General features: G+C 40.1%; 5 protein-coding genes across 5 annotated transcripts in view; 1 reads left to right on the top strand and 4 right to left on the bottom strand.

Moving 5' to 3' along the window:
• The window catches only part of F5B22DRAFT_146112 (uncharacterized protein), a 2,160-nt gene extending 1,942 nt beyond the window's left edge, over positions 1-218 (top strand). The window contains exon 3 of the mRNA XM_047969085.1: positions 152-218. The gene's annotated coding sequence lies outside the window, so the exon portion shown is untranslated. The remainder of the gene's footprint in view (positions 1-151) is intronic.
• A 2,898-nt stretch (positions 219-3,116) lies between these two features.
• F5B22DRAFT_584684 (uncharacterized protein) lies at positions 3,117-4,166 on the bottom strand. Its single transcript, XM_047973445.1, has one exon. It carries the CDS (start codon positions 3,906-3,908, stop codon positions 3,267-3,269), a length of 642 nt encoding a protein of 213 aa, XP_047835532.1. The 5' UTR covers positions 3,909-4,166; the 3' UTR covers positions 3,117-3,266.
• F5B22DRAFT_641315 (uncharacterized protein) lies at positions 4,029-4,421 on the bottom strand (the record flags this gene model as incomplete). Its single annotated transcript, XM_047977975.1, has 1 exon — positions 4,029-4,421. One exon carries the CDS (start codon positions 4,419-4,421, stop codon positions 4,029-4,031), a length of 393 nt encoding a protein of 130 aa, XP_047835531.1.
• A 435-nt stretch (positions 4,422-4,856) lies between these two features.
• F5B22DRAFT_641314 (uncharacterized protein) lies at positions 4,857-5,254 on the bottom strand (the record flags this gene model as incomplete). Its single annotated transcript, XM_047977974.1, has 2 exons — positions 4,857-5,091; positions 5,142-5,254. The coding sequence occupies 2 exons, from the start codon at positions 5,252-5,254 to the stop codon at positions 4,857-4,859; spliced, it is 348 nt and encodes a 115-aa protein (XP_047835530.1).
• Positions 5,255-16,502: 11,248 nt separating this feature from the next.
• Positions 16,503-19,594, bottom strand: F5B22DRAFT_632730 (Metalloenzyme, LuxS/M16 peptidase-like protein; the record flags this gene model as incomplete). The annotated part of the gene is made up of 11 exons (XM_047976730.1): positions 16,503-16,630; positions 16,731-16,785; positions 16,828-16,938; positions 16,978-17,036; positions 17,103-17,232; positions 17,293-17,424; positions 17,467-18,075; positions 18,121-18,239; positions 18,479-18,830; positions 18,888-18,998; positions 19,355-19,594. The coding sequence occupies 11 exons, from the start codon at positions 19,592-19,594 to the stop codon at positions 16,503-16,505; spliced, it is 2,046 nt and encodes a 681-aa protein (XP_047835529.1).
• Between the last annotated feature and the right edge of the window lie 191 nt (positions 19,595-19,785).

Here is a 19,785-nt window from a genome sequence, read left to right as displayed (position 1 = left end):
CAAAATCCATTATTTTTTTTTAAATTTTTTTTTTTTTTTGTTGGGTTTTGGCGTTCTTTGGGGTTTATTTATTTTACCCGCCTTTGATTTAAGCCGCCCAACCCCCCCCCCCCCCCCCCCCCCCCAAAAAAAAGCTGATCGTCCTATTTGGCCCCATCCCTATAGGTAGCCAAAATCTATTTAAGGCCTTATTCTCCCTTTAGCAAAAGCAGCAGGACTCGCTTTCGCAGCATGGCTCAAATTCGGACTTCAGAGGGTGTAAACCCATCAAGCACAGCAGAGCCCTTTCTCAACACTACACCAACAAAATTGATGAATGCTCCACGTCTACATTTCGCATACCCAGATATGTCAATGCCTCCTCATCAATTCCCTGCCCCAAGCAACTCACCAACCTTTCGCATCCCTCTCCCGTCGCCAAGTATCCATTTCGGCCGCATTGAACCCAACCAGCTTGCGCGGCAAGGTACTGTGCAACAAGCAGAGAGCTGTCATTCCGGCTCTTGTTACTGGTACCAGCTATACAAAGAAACTTTTGCAGAGCTTCAAAAAATGAAACAGCAGCGTGCTGATGATCAAATGGAAACGTCTTCATGCGCTGGAAACGAAACACAGCCTTCGAGCAGCCCTGAGACTCCTTCGGCTTTCCATGCTTTCTCGGCTTGATGCGGTTTACCTGTTCATTAACCACATAAAGGCATACTTTTGCATACACTCATTTACACTGTAGCTAGAACAATATTCACTCATTCATAATACTTTATACAAATATTCCGAAATTGTAAAGTGATCTGTTTTAAATACATTAATGCCTGCATACTATATATTGTTATTATTCTGTTCTATTCTGGTTTTTGTCTTTTGCTGAAATAATAATTCGCACGCTTGTAATCGCGAAAAATGTGGTTTAAAACTTATATTCAAGAAAAGAAAACTTGTTTTAAGAAAATATTTTATGCTGTTAGGGTTACGTTAATATATAAAAAAGGAAGAAAATGCTATACCCATATATATTTACTTATTTGTTAAGGCATTAACATAATTTTTGAAGACCATAACAATCACACAATATACAATGGAAGAGTTTTTCATTGGTAGAGGCCAGCTGCAATTAAAAAATCTTGCAACTGACCTTTGTAGAGACAGGCTCGACACAGCGATAGAGCGATTGTTACCAGTATTTCGTGTCAACTGCAGTCCAACGTTAGACGCAAATCAGATCTAAGTTAAAGTCTTGCCGAGCGAGCTGAACGATGTACTAACGAGTTCTGATACATCACTTGAAGCTCTGTCTCAAGGCTTGCCACCTTATGCCAGACTGCGGGCGTCACAAAAGGTACAGTGTCTTCATGGGAGACAACGATATGAGGCGGCACTTAAGGCACATGGGCCAGAGTTTTGGTGGACTGTGCAGATATTTTGTATACCCGAGGGCAGCGACGCTACCGTACTACTCCGAAAACAAGTGGAACAATATCACCACGAGACACCCTTTTCAGACGGAGACATATACCTAAAAGTTCGTCAGTACCAGAGATTGGGTGATATTGAACGTGAAAAAGAATGGAGGTTGAGGTTATCTAAACATAAGCAAAAGGCCCTAGGTAGGCTACTGAAAAAGTCGGATATTGTCGATAAGCTAGATCAACTTGGCAAATTTCCTGGGCTCTGGAACGGGTTTGAACTCGGCAATATCGAGGACCACCTATCAAGCCACGGCTTCGATGTGATGGCTCATTGCTTGCAACATATCTACGATGTTTTCGCTCAGATTACACTAGGCGACCATGAAATTGAAGCCGCCACAGATATTGAGACGGTTCAAACTTTACAACTACGCGCACCGTCAGCAAGCCAAAAAGATCGTGAAGAGCTACAGAAACATATGCAACAGCGAGTCCTGTTCAGTCGTATCTGGCAACAAGAAACACGACAGCAGATTGAAGACCGTATATTGAGTTTGAAGGAGGTGATCCCCAGCCTTAAAACATTCCACAAGAATATGAAATACATAAGTATTGGTTTGAAAATAATCAAATCAAACATTTTAGGCAAACTGTCAAGAGACGAATCCGTGTTCCATGCGCTGAAAGAGATCTGGAGACGCCCTAACAAACGTTACGTGGAATATCAAGATAATCGATTCCTAGAGATTGCAACCCAGCCTGATCCTCAATCTGCATATCAAGAGCTTTTTATGGCAGCCATCAGAGACCACCCGAACTTATCCACATCCGGCCCACGCTGCGAGCCAGGCATGGCCCCCATAGCAGCGAGCCGCAGAGACACCGCTGTTCGCATGTTTTTGCGGCGCGCACAGATCCTTGGCTTCCGAACACCAGGAGAGCTTCCCGTAGAGGACGGAACAGTGGACACTCCGCTTGTGGCGGTTGACCACCAGGAAAAACATCTTAACAGGCGCTGGGGATCACCATTCGCAAGGTCTTTCTACTGCATTCACTCTCACCTGTTCCTACCTGGTCTTATGGAGGATGCTCCCATGCAAGATTACCCTACTACGTTGTTTATCCAGCGAGATATTATCTGCTCGTATCTCGGACCGCTTCAAAACCTGCCACGTAGAAACAGCCAGCTAGCCTTGTCGGGCCTTGATGCTTTAAGAGCTCTCCAATCACCCGAAGCTATGCTTATGCAATTCGAGTCAGACACCAGTGGTGATAGCGATGCCCACCAGCCTGTCTCGCGTTTGACCCAGAGGAGTCATCGTTCTCTGCAGACCCTCTCTACGGAATTATCGCGAGAGCAAAGCTTGACGCCAACCGCGCAACTTATCACCGATTCAACTTCTGAGACACGTTCATTTCTTGCACCAGAGGTTGGCAATTTTGTGCAACCGGCTTTAATGAACACTCAGCTGCGAAACTCGTCTCAAATTATGTCTGCAGCAGCTTGGGCGCTGCAAAATCGGAACCAAAGGCGGAATTACCAGTCTCCCGTCTACGAGCAAACTTCAGAGATTTCACGTACTGCAGACACCACACAGTCAAGACTTGTGCATCAGTCACCCGAAAGTGACGGCGGGGTGCCTTCCATGACGCTTTCATCCCTCTCCCCCACATCGTCAATTTCTCGCGAAGCAATACGGGACATGAATACGTATCATTTTTCAACTACAAGTGACGGACTAGGAGGAAGTTCAAGGAGTTTTATTCAACCAGATGGCCAGATTTTAATGAGAGTTGATTAAAAATAGTGTTGATTAACAAGAGATTTAGTTAATGAGAGTGTTGATAAAGTTACCGTCTTCAATGCATCTTCTTTAGCCTTTCTGATCGTCGCGGTCCAGCATTAGACCCGATGAGTTGTGGTATCTCTTGAACCTCCTCATTGACGGCCAAGGTGTCTTCTGCAATCTGTGCTAGAGAAATCTCATGACCATGGCTTTCGTTTCGTATGGATTGATCAAATGGGGCAGGCAGCTGGAAATCCTCTTCAATGTGCGGCAGCGACTCAATGTATGGTGGCAGGGAAGGAGGTGGTGGTACGGGCTGAGCCACGTGATAGCCACCGCTTTGGGGGGGAGTGTCTGTCGACATAGCTGTAACATCAATTACAACCCCGTAGCTTTCCTCGTTGATGAGAAGAGTGATTCGATGGTGCGCTCGCGTATGGACACAGAACTGTGACTTGATTCGTGGAAAGCTCGAGCTGGACCCAACGTGTCGTAGGACGTCAAATGTCATGCTCCAGCTAGTATTGCCGAGGCTTATGACCAGCTCTGCATCGCTGGCTGACCCCTGACTGAGTGAGTGCCATTTTAAGACGCTTCCTTCTTCGTTTGTAGTGGCTTCAAATACTAGTGCGGGGTAATCAATGCAATGAAGGAGAACAGGCACGCCTCCAACGAGCGTGTCGGAAGCGCCAAAAACTCGACAGGTGATAGACATGCTGAAGTTTAGTCACTGTTCTTACAAGCTCTTTCCTTTTCACGACTGAACGGATTCTGGGTTAAATAGTTGAGTGAGCACTTGGTACCCTTAATTAAAGGACTATTTTTAGTCACTTCGCTAGATCGGCGAAGCGCTCTCAAAATAGCTATAGCCAATAGTTATCTCCTCCTTCTCCTTTTTCGCGGACTCGAGGATCTCCTTGTAACGTTGAAATTCCTGTACAATGACATTGGCCATACCAGATACAATATTATCACGCTGTTCTAGCTCTTGATCATGCTTCTGGATATCCTCCATGAGTAACTTTCTATTTCCTTTCTCCGCCTGGATTTGTGTTACAAGCGCTTTCACTTCTTGAGACAGCTCTTTGTTCCTTAGTCTGAGTTGCTCGTTCTCATCTTCTAAGAGTTGAATGTATGTCTCGGCAGAAAATGCGTTTTCTGCTTTTATAGAACTTCTACCATCCTGGATCGGCAACGGCGGGAGATTTTTTTGATCGGCAGCCGCCATTGTACTTAACATTAAACTGTACGGGGGTTTGGTGGTCTTTGTATCATTAAGTCCCTAGGAATGAAAACATTATAAAGGCGCGGTAGTATAAGTTAATGTAGGTAACTCCTTATAGAATTATTGGTACGGAAAATATAGAGAAAAGTTTTCTTATAATTAGTTTTTTTTTTCATAGTTTTTATTTTTCCTTTAGTAAGTAGTACTTAAGTGAGTAAAGTCTTAAAAATATAAATTATATAATACTCGTTTTAGAAAAATACGAAGTGCGTTGGGCAAGCCTTTAGTAATATTAGATTTATAGTTTATTAAACGTAAACTTAAAGTTTAAACGATATTATAGCATTAATAAGTTAGAAGAAAACATAGCAGAGCGCCTATACTAGTTTAAGACTTATTAAAACTATACATTAATCTTATAATCTTTATCTAGTTTCCTTAATATACGTCGATTTCTTTAAGCCGGGAAGTTACATCGACGGAGAATGTTCTGAGATCAGTCGCGAGAGATACCGTTGAGTCTCCTACCCTCTTCAAGTCTCTCTCAATTGTTTCTAGCCTATTATTCTTGGCCAACTCCGAGTCAAGCTTGTCGAATCGATTTTCAAGGGTTCTGTTCCGCGCCAGCTCTCTCTCGACATACTCAAGCTTAAGGAGAATCTGAAGAAGCAATCTGCTCATGTTGGTTTGTAGGGCTATAAAATAGTGACGTAGGCGGCTTACTTTTCACAATTTCCACAGCCCTTCCCAAGAGCCGACGATTCTGCCGGCCCGGGAACCGTGCATTCCGACATAATGTGTTGCTGATTAGCAAAAATATCGTCTTCGAAATTCATAGTGAACTCTGACTCAGGCATCATATTTTTTTAGTGTGGATAAATGTGAAATAGTCAGGAACGGTCATATATTTCTTCTAAACTTATATACCTTATATTCGTCTTAAAGCGAAGGTTATTTTAGGAGTTAGGAAATAAAGTTTAGAGTTTTAAAAACAGAATACAAGTCGACGAGAACCAGGAAACTAATAATAGGACCAGGCGTATCGCCATTGACATGCTATAAAGAATAGCCATCCCTCTGCGCCAGAGCGCTTAAACCGTAAGTCGAATAAGTCAAGTCCTGAAAATGCGTACTTCATCCGTTCTTGGAAGTTTAGCTCTTGCTAAAGTCTCACCATCCTTAATTTGTACTAACCTGCCCCCTCTCGAGGTAGTTGCGGGCTCTGGGGTAGAAGCAAAGTAAGCACAACCCCTTACGCGACGTAATGCCTCGCCTAACTATGGTATTCTTAGAATCAACAATCCACGAGGAAACGCATGCAAGGCGACGCTGGGATTTGCCAATGCAGATTTTCTGCCCGTCTCATTCTCGTTTAACCGCTTACCTTGCCCTGGCGTACAGATAGCTAGTTTCCCCGTTCCCGTTGAAGCGCCTAACGGCGAGGCTTACATCCTCTGGTAGTGCCGCCTTCCAATCAATACCTTTCCCCACTACTAACAGCGTGTCAGGGAGTGTGCGGGATTACCAACAATAACCTGCAATGTCGTAAACATATCCAATAGTACCAACAGACCAGACTCTATCCAATTTAATCAAGCAGGCTCAGTTGGTTGCTTTATGCCGACTTCTACCATGATTACATCGACAGCAACGATAGACGCTGGCAACTCTACGGGGGTGCGTCCAACGCTACTGACCAGTCACATTCTGACCACAAGGTCCCCTGGGGAACGATCTCGAATAACCGCTAGCATGCAGACTAAATATGGCAATGGGACAGGGGCGATGTGGAGCGGGCCAACAGCCAGTACTAAGCCTCAATTGCCAGTATCATCAGCAGCGACGGTGACGCCTTCAATGGCCGCGGTGGTAAGCGCTGTGGTTGGGACAATCACGATAACCCAAACGGTGGCTACCACTGTTATCCAAGCTTATCAGTCTCTGTAAAGCCTTTATATAGCGGTAATATTCGCACATTAGTCCCCTCTAGAATACAAAATGCATGCCCTATTACTTTGTACCGTCTTTATTATGAGTTCCACTGCAGATCAGAATGCTTCCCTATGGAAAACTCTTCTTAAACATGAGGTTGAGCTCCACAACACCACCAAGTCATTACTCACACAATCAAATGCATGCTGCATTTCCTGGCAAGATGCATGGACTTCCATGTATAATGAGCTGCTTCAAGCCCGTCTTAACCTAGCTGCCGCAGACGAGCAAATCAAGCAGCTCACCAGTCAAATCCAGTCACTCCTCTCCTCAGCTCCAGTATGTTGGCATTATTCTTTATACCGCAAGCAATTGCTAATTATTTAAAGAATGCAAAACAATCAGCAGATACTACGTCTTCGAACTAAAGCTGAGCAGCAAATTTAGATACTTCAGCCACATAAACTCATCCTGTACGCTTTTTTCTATCTTTTATAATCTTCCAATAAAAGTTATATCACAGATTTTTTTAACATACAATTAAACTAGGAATAATTTGCCAAAAGTTAAGAGCATATTGTTAGGAAACTACCGTATCCACGACCTGTTAAAGGGACCTAATATAAAAAAAGGATACAAGGTAGAGGACCAAAACCAAGAACAGCACCTGCTATTACAAGTTACGTGACCTCAGGATCGGAGGCTTATCTAAATATCTTTGGATAGCTTTCCCATCTAACTATCTACGGATTATGGGGAAGAGATAGCCCTGTGTGGATTTACTGGCGTCTCCTTTATAACTAGTCACTTTTTTTACTTAGTTCTTTAGCTATTGATCTTACACTATTGAATCATTTATTCGATTGACTGCACAGTGTGAATGTATTACACCTCTAATTTATTGCTGGAAAACACTTAATTTATTTCCGTTTTCGCATGCTTGCAAACCGAAAAAAAGTATCTTTAAATTATATATTAAAACAATAGCAATACTATATCTAGTTATATAAGGATTCTTGGCTATTATATATTGTTAATATCTGTTTTATAATTTGTTGACTAATAATACAGCCTTGGGATGGAAAACCGAAAGCCTCGAGACAGGTTAAATGAGAACTTCTTAAGAGCGATTAAGAATTATATGTTAAGATGTGACAAGATACACTGGAAGTTTAACTGCGATGTCTACATTTAAGTTTGGTGCCACCATCGTTATTATAAGTATAACTCTTCAAAGGACCCTCGCTTTCCTTTACTAATAATAGAGCTGGCTAGTGTAGCCTTAAACCCTATAAATATACAGCTGCTAACGTCCTCTTAGGAAACTGTCTACCCTTTGCCTATACGGAGGACAGCAAAAGACTTTATGAAACGCGACCAATAGGGCAAATATGTTACCATGTGTGGTTAAATGTTAATAATTTAATAAAAATGCTTATATCTATTAAAGGCTATTATTACATATATTAATAGTAGCTGCTTAATGGATACTTATACTTATATAAGATGAATAATAGGTTATGAATGATAAATAATGCGTAATAACTATATGAATTCAAATGTTGATCTAGGAAATCTTAAGAACTATCATTACTTTATGGCTTTTATCAGGGTAAAGCATAGCCTGAACTATCCTGCCATTTTTCCGTAAACCCCTTCCCCAGCCTTGCTTAGTTTACCGACACTAGTAAGTAACACTATTAAGTCTAGCGAAGTCCATGAAGTGAATGCGGAGGTTCTTCTAACGCTAGTAAGCCAGCACTTAATTTGCCTTAAAGTTCTGCTGTTAATTGCCTTTTCGAATTGGCCTCCAGCGTCTTTCTCGAGTTTAAGGCTCTCCAATACGCCAGTTTTAAGTTGAGTATCGGGATGCTCAGGCCCTGGAATTCGGATGCGTGCGTAGGAACACTGTTTTATTAACTGAAATGGATTATGATCACGGCCTTGACTATCCCAAGTGAACACTAGGATATATTACACTTCTTATTAGTATGCTCGCAGCAGAGGAAGACGCCAATTCGATGGTGATAAACGATAGACAGTTCCGGGCCGTTTAAGACGTGTATCAGCTGCAATTTGCGACTTAAAAAAAAAAGAAAGGACGAGTAAGCAAAACATAGCTAAAGTTTACCATGATCTAATGAGTCCTATATAACGTTGCCTCATCTTAATGTGCCTGGGAGTAGCAGCGGTAGAAGATAGTGATGGGGTTGAATCGTGGTACAAGTTGGGGCGGGATTGCCTGTGTTAGTGACTTATACTACGCCGCTAAGTTGCGTTTTATGGAGTTCAGAGAATTTTACGTAGGGAAAGAGCAGATTAGACGATAGTTATAGTCCTATGAAAACTTCTACAGCAACTCTTATTCAAGTAAAAACATCTCCTGATAAATAAGGCTACATAGACTTCAGTTGTTTAGCCCAAGAAAGGCAATCTAATCTATTAAGAACATATTTTGCAAACGTTTTGTGAGATCTTCTCGTCTCCGTAAAGAGACGATACCAGAGTTGCGCATCTCAAAGGATTGCACAGGCCTATTCATGTGCTTCTGAACCCCATCTCCTGCAACCTTAGGCTCCCTCCGTTTCCAATTCCATTCGTCGATACCATTATCCCTAAAGCAACGCACTGGGTCCTTCCGCACTCTTGTAGGCATCTCTATAGAGTAGCTATATAACCAATGTCGACTCTTTAACGGGTTGTTATAATACGGCAGGCAAACCGAAGAAAAGGGAAATAGGGTTAGTGGGCAATATTGTAGCACTTGGTCAGCTTTCAGCTTAAGTAGCTTCGGCCTACATGGCCGAGGATCTTTTCGGTAATTGATGGAATGCATGGCAAGATATTGGAGCAAGGGGATATCCGTAATACCTTGATGTGGTATAAACGCTATTTACGCTGACATGGAAATTAGATAAGATTTTAAGGTTCTACTAGCATAGTAAGCGGTAATACAGGAAGTATATATATAGCGGATCTTAGCTAAACATTAGCAACTTCAATCCTATTTGCACAGGGGCGGGACTTGGTATACTTTCGATAATTAGGGCATTTGGATTTGGAACATTTGCGTTAGTACCAGCTGGGCTAATTTTAGCACGACAAGGTTGGTATAGATCCCTTCGTAATAGCCTCCACTAATATTGTTAGAACAACTTCTACGTTTGGAGCTAGCGGCGCTAATTAATAAGCTATAAGAGTAGAAAGAGGAAGCTATCCAGCTTAATGCTAAAGCTGCTCGAATATTAAATGTTCCTGAAGACGACGAAAGCTGCTATTAGGTGCGGAATACTTAGCCTATCGATAATGATCCCATTTAATAACTTCAGTATTCGTTAAAGTTTTGAAATCCCAACGATTAATTGTGAACATGCAGACGATGGGATCAAACAGACGCCGCTATCTATACGCGCTACGGGTCCAAGATGGACTAGATAAGAACCACATTGATTTGGCCCATCTTTACTACCAAGAAATTGAAGCTCACAACTATACGAAGAGATAGCTATAACAAGTACAAGCATCCGCTATCGCATGGGAGCTTACATATGATCTTTTGCGTACCCAGCTAGACAATCAGGCAAGGCAACAGAGAGAGAATTTCCCACATCGTAAATAACCAAACTTAGTTAGTCACCCATATGGCGAATGATAAGGCAAAGTTGCTAATCAGAAAGTTAAGCCTATACTTGCCTAAACCTACAAAGCTTGCAAGTGGATTAGCGGTAGAGGCCTAGCGTATAAGTGACTCGGTCCCTTTTAGACGTTACAAGATGTAAACGGCAAAGTTAATTTACTGTTCAAGATAAATTGTTAAGTGTTTAGTGCAGATGTAAATTGTGTCCAATCAATCACTTAAGCTTCGTTATAGAGGGTCACGTGTGTGGGGAGGCTTCAAACTCAAGACCTAATACAAACACAGGATCCCGTATGGATTATATAAGCACCAGCTGCTACAGCTTTGGACAGTTAGTATAATCGCCTATAGTATATTGCATTATAATTTTATTATTAAAAAAAAGTAATAGTTAAACATATTTAATAAAATTAAACCTATTTTATTATTTATAAAATGTTATATAAAGGCTTCGTATAACAGCTAGGAATGTATATTAATACAAGTATAAAAAGGAAAAGAGAACTATTGTACAGCTGTATGTATAGCAGTTAGCTTTATAGGTTAGCAACAATTACAAGTTGTGCGCTAGTTAGCGACAGCTGGCCAAAGCAGCAGGCACTAATAAACCTACAAACGCTATATATAATGATATAAGGTACGTATAAGCCACCACAGCCTCCATATAAGCCATAACCTATAACTTAAAAATATAAAAACTATTATACTTAATTATTATTTTTTACTTATTTTTAAATATTATTTATGTTTTTTTTTAAATTTTTAAAAAGTTTTTAATATATAAAGCTTTAACGCGTCTCCAACTTGAATTGCCACCCCTATTGAATTGACAGCTTTTTCTTAGCAGTACCCCGCAATAGGAAATAGCTGACAGGGTTACCTACTTATCACTTTACTTCAACCTTGAATAACTCTACCAATTTAAGCCGTATGGTTAAATAATTAGTACCATTGAATTCGTAATTAAATAATTCATCTAGTAGTAATTTTTCCGAATTTTTAAAAAATTATCTGGCCGCTGTAGAAAAAACTACGTTAAAATAATCATTATAAAAGCTTCAACAGGCGATGCACCGGCCAAATAATTTTTTAAAAATTCGAAAAAAATTACTATTAGATGCATTATTTAATTACGAATTCAATGGTACTAACTATTTAACCGTACGGCTTAAATTAGTGGAGTTATTTAAAGTTGAAGTAAAGTGATAGGTAGGTAACCCTGTCAGCTATTTTGTATAGTATGGGTACCGCTAAGAAAAAGCTGGCAATTCAATAAGGGTGGCAATTTAAGTGGGAAATGTGTTAATATATTTATTTTTTATTTATTTTAATTTAAATAAACTATTTTTTTCTTTTTTATTTAACCTTTTAATTATAAAAGCGTAATCTTTTAAAGCTATTTATATATTAATTATTATATATAAAACTATTAATAAATTATAATTACTTTTAAAAAATAAATAATTATTTAAAAATAAAAATATTATTAATTAAAGTTTAATTTAGTTAGTTATATTATAATTAAAAAATAAAGTTGTGTTTATTTATATAAAAATCCTATGCGTTGCGTTTATGCTTTAATTAACAACTGCTAACAACTGGTCTATACGGGATCCCGTATCTGTATTAGGCCCCTTTAAACTCCTTTAGTAGCTCAGTCTTATAACCAACTCGATATTTGTCAATGTTTCGGCATTGTCCGCCTTCCTGCCACCCTAGATGTAAAGCGCCAACACTATTACCCTATGCGCCATACCCTTTTTGGTTCATCAAATTAAACCTAATAAATATATAGGCGGTAGTTATATACCAAGGAATATATTAGGGAAGAGCGTAGCTGCCGTGACTGTTAGAGACGCTCCAATTGCGAGAACGAAGTTCTCGCAATTGAAGAGACACCTGTAGTTGAGCTATTCAAACTTTCCACAGATATATACGCTGCCGTTTTGTTTTCTTGTTTTCTCTTTCTATCCACATGCACATGGGAATACTGATAAAGGATCAGCTAGACGGCTGATCGGACTAATGGCAGCACCTTATAAGTGCAAGATGCCAGAATGAAAACTCAAACTAGCTTTATAAGCATCTGCGACGGCCTAAAAGCGAGCGCTACACTAAAGATCTAATGGCGTGGCGAGAGATCGGGTATAGAAAGATCCTCCTATTGTCCTACATAGCCACAGATTTTCTAATGGTCTTTCCTTCGACAGCCGATCTAAAGCGCGAGCCCAGTCCGGCTAGGCGAATGGTAAGCGCTTTACAAGCAAGACTGCGCAATGTGCTTATAGAATTGGTCAGAACTGGGCATCTACAAGCCCAGGCTGGCGTTAGGACTTTTACAAGAGCGAGGTTAAATCTGCAGTTATTGGGCTGTTACCACTCCGGCGCCATCTGGGATACAGTTTATATACGGTTCCCCACTAAAACTACATCGTATATTACCTAACCGAAGATTGGTTACAGCACGTTTCTCCATGACGACCTCTTTCGGCACTCCCACATAACGACTAGCAGAAGCAGTCAGCGAGGTCTCTTGTCAGTCTGACCGCTGAGGAACCCTGCATCCTCGGGAGGCGTTGAGGATCAATTAGCCGGCCCATCGATAAAGTCCATTGTATCTGTAGAAATCTCTGGCTGGGACAAGGCCAGTTCATTGGAAATTCTTTTAGTTTATATTTGATTTGTTGATACCGACTCCGAGCCTCACGATCTCCGTGGTGCATTTCAATTGATGCCCTTTACAAGCAAAACGCGAGCTACCAAGGAGGAGGCCAGAAGCTGGGAGCTAAGAAACTAGAAGCGGGAAACCAGTTGCGCCGCTCAGTATACACCCAGCGTTGTATAAAAGTTGTCACCGAGAAGTGGATACGGAACAGTAGAACCTTATTACGGAAATCCTCTATTAATAAGACGATCTCCCAGGGTAGAACTACAGGTTAGAACTTAGACTTTGGATCCTTTGAATAAACCTTAACTGATCGCTTCTACATGTGGCACTGGTTCACTTCTACCGACTCCGCACCTCCGCAAGAAAACTACTTAAATAGCATCGGTTGCAGCCTCCCTGACTCAACTATGATGTGTGTTTAAGACATTACTTCACGGTGTTAAGGATATCCGGAGCTATTAATTGTAGAATCCTCCAACTTAGCGATTTCTCCTTAACGCGTTACGAATAACCATGCAGCCAGCTAAGGATGAAGGTGTAGTGGATCTTGATCCTCCGCTGCCTGGTATTAAGAGCTGTAAAGCTAGGAAACGCGCTCGAATAAATTATTATCAACTGCGCCAGCTTGGGCGAATAATACTTCACTAAGGCAATTATACCTTTTTGCCAAGCAAATGCCGGGAACTATATAACAACTATATAGTTTTGCTTTAAGATACTTCTTAGCCTTCTAACATCGATTATAATGACAGGCAAGTTAGCCAAGCCTTTCAAGCTTTTGAAAGATTTATAACCCATAATATAAATGAACTGTGGAGAGCTAGATTGTGCTTTGTACGAATGGCAACAGTAATAAATCATCTAAAAGACCTTATTAAGAAAGCCCGGGAAGCTGGTAAAGTCAGTTCCAAGATAGGAAAAGATGATAGGAGTATTGCAATCAGTATCCACTATCATGCAGTCTCGTCCTCCTTATCAAAAAAAGACGTTTATATGCGTAGAAGATTTTCCAAACGCTGGTTCGCGTATGCACAGGGTTTATTGATTCCCCTGCTCTTCGCTTCAGATAAAGCCAAAAAAATCATATAAGCATTTATAAAGGAGCACCTACCTTAAAACTGATCTTTATAATCGCAATTTCTCGGTAACCTTAGATACACTAAAATTATTGGGCGGACATATTATGCAGCTCTGCTCTAGGCAATCCTTTAAAACCGTAAGAAATTTAATGGATCTAGCACAAAAAGCTTCCGACAACCAATACAGCCTACTACGATTAGAAGCATTATTTTCCGAATTTAAGAGAATTCATTTAAGTAGGAACAGCAAAGTACAAAGATTAAGGCGTTCAATCGATTTAAGCAAGGAAATTATATACATAAACATTTAGCTACTTTTATGCATTGATATTTATAAAATAGTCTTTCCAGTTTAATGATTGTTTTTTTTTTTTTTTGCCGTCGTATATTGGGCATTTAAGAGATGAGCCCAGCGGGTCTAGTTTTTAAGGGATGATATTTGAAGGATGGTATTTAAGGGATAATATTTAAGGGATAATATTTAAGGGATAATATTTAAAGGATAATATTTCCAAAGCACATCACGGTTATCGGAATAATGTCTTTATAAATCATAGAGCCAGCTCCCCAATAATAATACACTTCTCTTATAATCTGCACTATCCACAAGCCTAAAGCGGTTCCTGGATGCCAAATATTAGAGTTAAAAATAGTTCCCCCTGTATTACACGGCCAAGAGAGCCATTATCATACTATGTCCCCCCGAATCACCTAATAATTCTAATAGCAATTTTCCCGGAAAAATAGATTTCGTTACTTATAGTTAGATGTATAAATGCAATTTTTAAGATATAGCAATTACTTATAGGGTATACGCATTTACCATTTAGGTAACAGGACTTTAAATCCTATATTTAAAGTTCGAACATTTAAAACTCCTAAGCTACGTATTACCGTACTACTATATTAAGTTCTTTAACAGCAATAGCTAAGTATATAAACAATATAAAATATAATTAAAAACAGATCTAGTTTATACTTAAACAATAAAATAATAAAATTTTCTATATTAATAGGATATATATTTAAAATATATATTTTGATTTAATAAGCTTAAAAGATAGTAATACTATAATATTATATAAATAATAATAAAATAAACGTAAAGCTAACTAATAAAACTTAAAAGAAGAAAAACTATTAATACTATTATATACGTTTATTATATCAAGTCTGTTAAGTGGTAAGTATAAGACCTAGATAAAATTATTTATTTTAAAGAATATTCTATACCTTCCCTATCTCTAATTAAGTACCTCCTTAATAGGGTTTATTGTTCTTTATCCAGGTTATAGACACCTTAAGGGGGGATGTCTTGAAAAACCTTAGCTTAAGGAGGGACCTAAAGGAATATGTTAAAAATCACGCCATTACGCTGGAAAAGATTTAAACGATTCATACCTTTGCTTGGGTCGCCTGCTAATATTGGGAAAAATGTCTTTCACGCAATTGGCGTAGTTATTGTTTCGTAGATACTTTTAAGTGCTGCGTAGTCTTCCGGTGCTCGTGATATGCTACAACTACTTCCATCTAATGTTTATTTAAGGCTAGCTGCTTTTGCTTTGCTGCCTCATTTTTATCTTGGTAACAGCTGTTAATCTTTTTTAGCTGTTCTTTGTAGGCAGCATCCAGCAGTTTTTCTTTGTGCTGCCTTAAAAAATATGACTCCCCCCATTTCACCTCGTCTGCCGTTGGAAACAAAGGGTAAGGACTATCCATTTGTGCGGGATAGACCAAAAGTTTGGGTTGATAATCAAACGTAATAGGAACAGCGATTTTAATATAAACCCAAAAAAATTCGGAGTCAAGGGGGGGAATATATAACTTAGCCCCGAATAAATATGCTAGTCAATTTGGTTAAGCTCGGTGCAATAATTTGTCAAACTCGATCAAATGAATATCCCGATAATTTGGAACCGATTAGTTACCTACCTAATCTAGTATCTTGGCGCGGATCAGTCCATAATAAGCCCCATACAGCGGTCTTAAGCTTGCCGGACGTCTGGTCACTGCCGTAGATCTATTTCAACCAAGTTACAAACCAGGTTAACAAGGCAATTATACCTGCACTTAAGTTTTCCTCGCGGTCTTCCGTAATTATCGCTTCAGGTTTCCCTCGCTTAGAGACTATAAGCTCGAAGTATTCCGATAGTGAATGTCAGTCGGTTTATTATAATTAATCCTAGTTACATAAAGCGGGTCCCTATATAGATTATATAAGCACCGGCTACTAACAGTTATTAATTAAAGTGTTGATAGGACGCGTAGGATTTCTATACAATAAACACGCCTTCATTTCTTGGTCAAACTGGACTTAACTTAACAATATCTTCATTTTCGGATGATTATCTGCCCTTGAAGGCAATTATAACTCACGGGCCTCCTTACTTCAGGCGATTAACACGTAGGCAACCCCAAAGGGTTACACCTTTATAGCTGGAAGGTTAACAAAGGAAAACAGTAGTAAATTCGCTAGCACATACTTATCCAACTCCCGAATAACTGCCTTCTTATTTTCTAAAACCTTAAGCTTACCAAATATTTAAAACGTTCCACTTAGAATCCACAGCCATTATATTTATTAGAAACACACTCTTCGGACGGAGCCAATAGCTTTCGGAAATGGACCATTCAAGGCTTCGATCTCAACAATCTTACTTATGCTCCCCTAATCCCAGCCCTAGTTTAACAGCAGCTTCCAGTCCAGCTTTAAATTCCCGCACGCTTGAGATCTCGGTAACCTTTATTCCGTTCGGATACACCGGCCCTTAGTCCTTGCACTCTGTAGGTTTAGTCGAAGCGTTGCTAGCGATAAGGTGCACCATCAACTTCGCTCGGGACGTGGACTTAGGATCGATAAAGATAGAGTAAAACTTTATTATATCGGCCTTAGTAACTTGCTTTATCTAGGCGGCGTCTAGCTTAGCTAATCGCACTATTAATCTTGATACGCTATATTGAACTATATCATGACTAAAGAAAAGGGTTGTATATACCTGCTTCAAAGTTATAAGATTTATTAATAATCTGTGCCCAATGTTTCGCAGTTTCCTCATCTAAATTATTTAGTTTCTCTAAACAGCCGGTGATTACACTCTCCTTGTAGGTTTCGAATATAGCCGCCGGTATATCTTGCAAAGCCTGACCCTGCTCCTGGAGAAATAAGTCAATCCGAGACGAAAGATACATCGGGTTACTTTCGCTCTAGATCAACAAACTGTACCCGTAGGTACTTGCAAAGACTTGGAGATCGCCGAAAACTACATAGCCAAGATTTTCCTTAGTCCGTAGCTGATCGAATACTGGCTTACGGAGGATTTGGCTAAGTAGTTACGCCCTGGCCAAGGTCACTCGATCCCCTTTCTAACCAACGTAAAGATAATACCCGATGCAATGGTTTACATTAATAGGGTCTTTTAAAGATTTCCGATAGAGGTAGTTCAATCCTGTTGGAAGCTTAAAAGACCGGGGAACGGACCACTCCTCTTCGGGTAAAACCTAAGCCTGTAGTATAGCTTCGATTATATCGGTCAACTTTAATGCGTCTTCTTTATTAACGTCGCCATAGATAAAGGCTTCAAAGTGCAGCTGTGATATAACTTGTTTATAGAAATAACGGGTATCTTCAACAGTAATAATAGGCAACTCGGTAATAAACTGTTCTTTAACGTATATATAGTCGGATATAAGCTAATCAATATAATCTTAAGCTTGCTGAAAGGGTTATCGTACCCCCCTACCTTTATAGATTCGAATCGTGCGCTCTTGAACCATTTCAAACATCGTGTCTGTGATATCAAGGTTGCACATTTCGGTAAGTACTTGTTCTAACAGAATGGCCAACTGGTTGTTCCAGCCCGATACCTCAACTTTCCAGCCCCGAGAATCTAGCCGAACGCGGTACCACATTCCAACTAGTCTCGCGTCGTACAAAGACTCTTCGAAGGCATGGTATACAAGGTCCGTACATAAAGTTGATTTGATATAATTTCCCGCGGATGCAAACATAAGCGGGTTTCTTATACTGATGATAGTGGTTGCCTTCGGAACCCAAAAGGTGTCATCCTTTTTCCACCAGGTCCGTCCGACTTGGTTATTTCGGATTAGCCTTGGTGCTAGAACCGGCCTCCCGAATTCTTTCCGCGTAACTTCGGGGTTGGAAGGGAGGAAGCGGTTTTTCGTTGGCAGATGAAGCGACGGAATTTGACCTCCTACTGGAATATTCACTACCTTTAAGAGTTCAGCCAGCAAACCTTCGGGTATCTTCTCTAATATATATTCTGTGCCATACCAATTTTCCCTTTCATTCCACTCTCCAGGAAGGCATTTTCCAGGAAACTCCTGGGACACGATCGTCATCCTCAAATTCTTGGGTTATAGAAGGACAACACCCTTGCTGATTGCCACAGGATCAAATTGTCGCAAGAGACTTTCCCCGCAAAGTAGCCACTGTCTTGGCAACGGTTTCTGCATTACGGAGCATATCATACTTGTAAAATAACTGGCTAGTAGTTTTTATTGGAATCTGAACTCAATATCCGCAATTTCTTTTAGCTCGTCGAAAATCCATTATAGTGGTTGCATTTATTAAAGCATAGATACGTATTGGAAAAAAACTTTCACAATTTCATAATAGTTTTCGAAACCCTGTTCCGTAATGTTAGCAACAAGCTACGTCTTTCTAAGTCTATTTAAAGTGAGGAGCTTGCCTTTGGAATTAGTCCAATCTCGCATCTAAAAATACCCGATGTGCCTGGGCAAACTTGGTCTACACTAGCAACAAGCAAGCTTGCCCACCCTTTTGACTTAATATAAGCTATAATGCTCCCGGGGCCTTTATGCCCGATTAAGTGAATGATGTATCGGCTCGGCCAAGTTTTGAAAAGCCACTCTTCATCCAAAAAAGGAAAGGATAATTGTAGCTGTCGAAGGCCCGCAACTAGTTTCGCAAAGCATTGCACGGCAAATTGGTCTTCGGTAAAAAGAACTTGGTCTTCCCAGCGATTCCGTAGCAGGTCTTTGTTCGGTACATTCGAGAACAGATCAACCACCAACGATTGGAGCTCATTTAGCCTTTCTCTTCCAAGAACACAGAGCTTCATCCGATTAGCAGAATAACGAGCATTATAGAAATCAATCAATTTCTGTCAAACATCAAGACCTTTAGATTCGGGTATAGTTTTAAGCACCTTAAAATTACCCGTGGGAAAATAGCAATAAGGATGCTTAGGGTTCAATTGAGATTTTTCGAGCTGATTCAAACGCTACCAATCATTTTAAAAATTTTTCATGTACTCTAAGTCAAGGATGCAGAGTTCACCGTCCAATGTTGAAGGGAAAAAAAGGGGTGCAATGAAGAACTAAGCAAACCAATCCAGCGCGCCAAATAAAGGCAACAGGTTAATCGTAGAAGGTTCCTCTCCATTGATTGGTTAGGCGGCAATTTCAAAGTAAAAGTTAGTTGAGGTGGCACCGGTGTAAGCGTTAAAGTCGCCCGAATGCGAGGCAAAATAGACATTATATACGTTCTCTTTTGGATATTTCTTAGTACCCATAAATAAAAGCTATAAAGTATTAATAAGGTTCACTAATAATTATATTAATATGAAAAAACATGCACATGTTCGATGGCGTGTGCTATGCTTGGCATATCCTTATTATCGCTGAAGTTTCCAACATTCACATCCAACGCCACACTAGCTTTATCCATCTTGGGGTTATGTACGAGTAAAACCTCTAGATAGTTTAGCAAACGGATAATGCGATATTGCCGATCATCGATTGAAGAAGTTTTAAGCTCGTCCGTCACCCGCTTAACTAGCGGAGGACCCATTATAGCATGATCTTGGACAGAGCTCATGGTCAAAAGTTACGTATAATCTAAAAGCAGTCCGGTTCCTGAAAATTTTAAAATGGGATACCTCAGGAATAATAAAATCGAAGTTAGCCCATTCATAAATTGGAATAATGAAGATGGTAACAGTGGTAATAGAGGGTGAGGGAATATAAAATAGCAAAATGCCCCCGAAAATAGTCTTATGGTCGGATATT

The sequence above is a fragment of the Xylaria bambusicola genome (assembly GCF_022495145.1).
Source record: "Xylaria bambusicola strain CBS 139988 unplaced genomic scaffold F5B22scaffold_2, whole genome shotgun sequence".
In the NCBI taxonomy this organism is placed as follows: domain Eukaryota; kingdom Fungi; phylum Ascomycota; class Sordariomycetes; order Xylariales; family Xylariaceae; genus Xylaria; species Xylaria bambusicola.
The sequence above is the reverse complement of the archived record's forward strand: the minus strand, read 5'-3'. Positions and strand labels throughout refer to the sequence as shown.

What these genes read in the sequence shown, in the direction of transcription:
- F5B22DRAFT_584684 (XM_047973445.1), bottom strand. Translation starts at nt 3,908, where the DNA reads ATGTCTATCACCTGTCGAGTTTTTGGCGCTTCCGACACGCTCGTTGGA.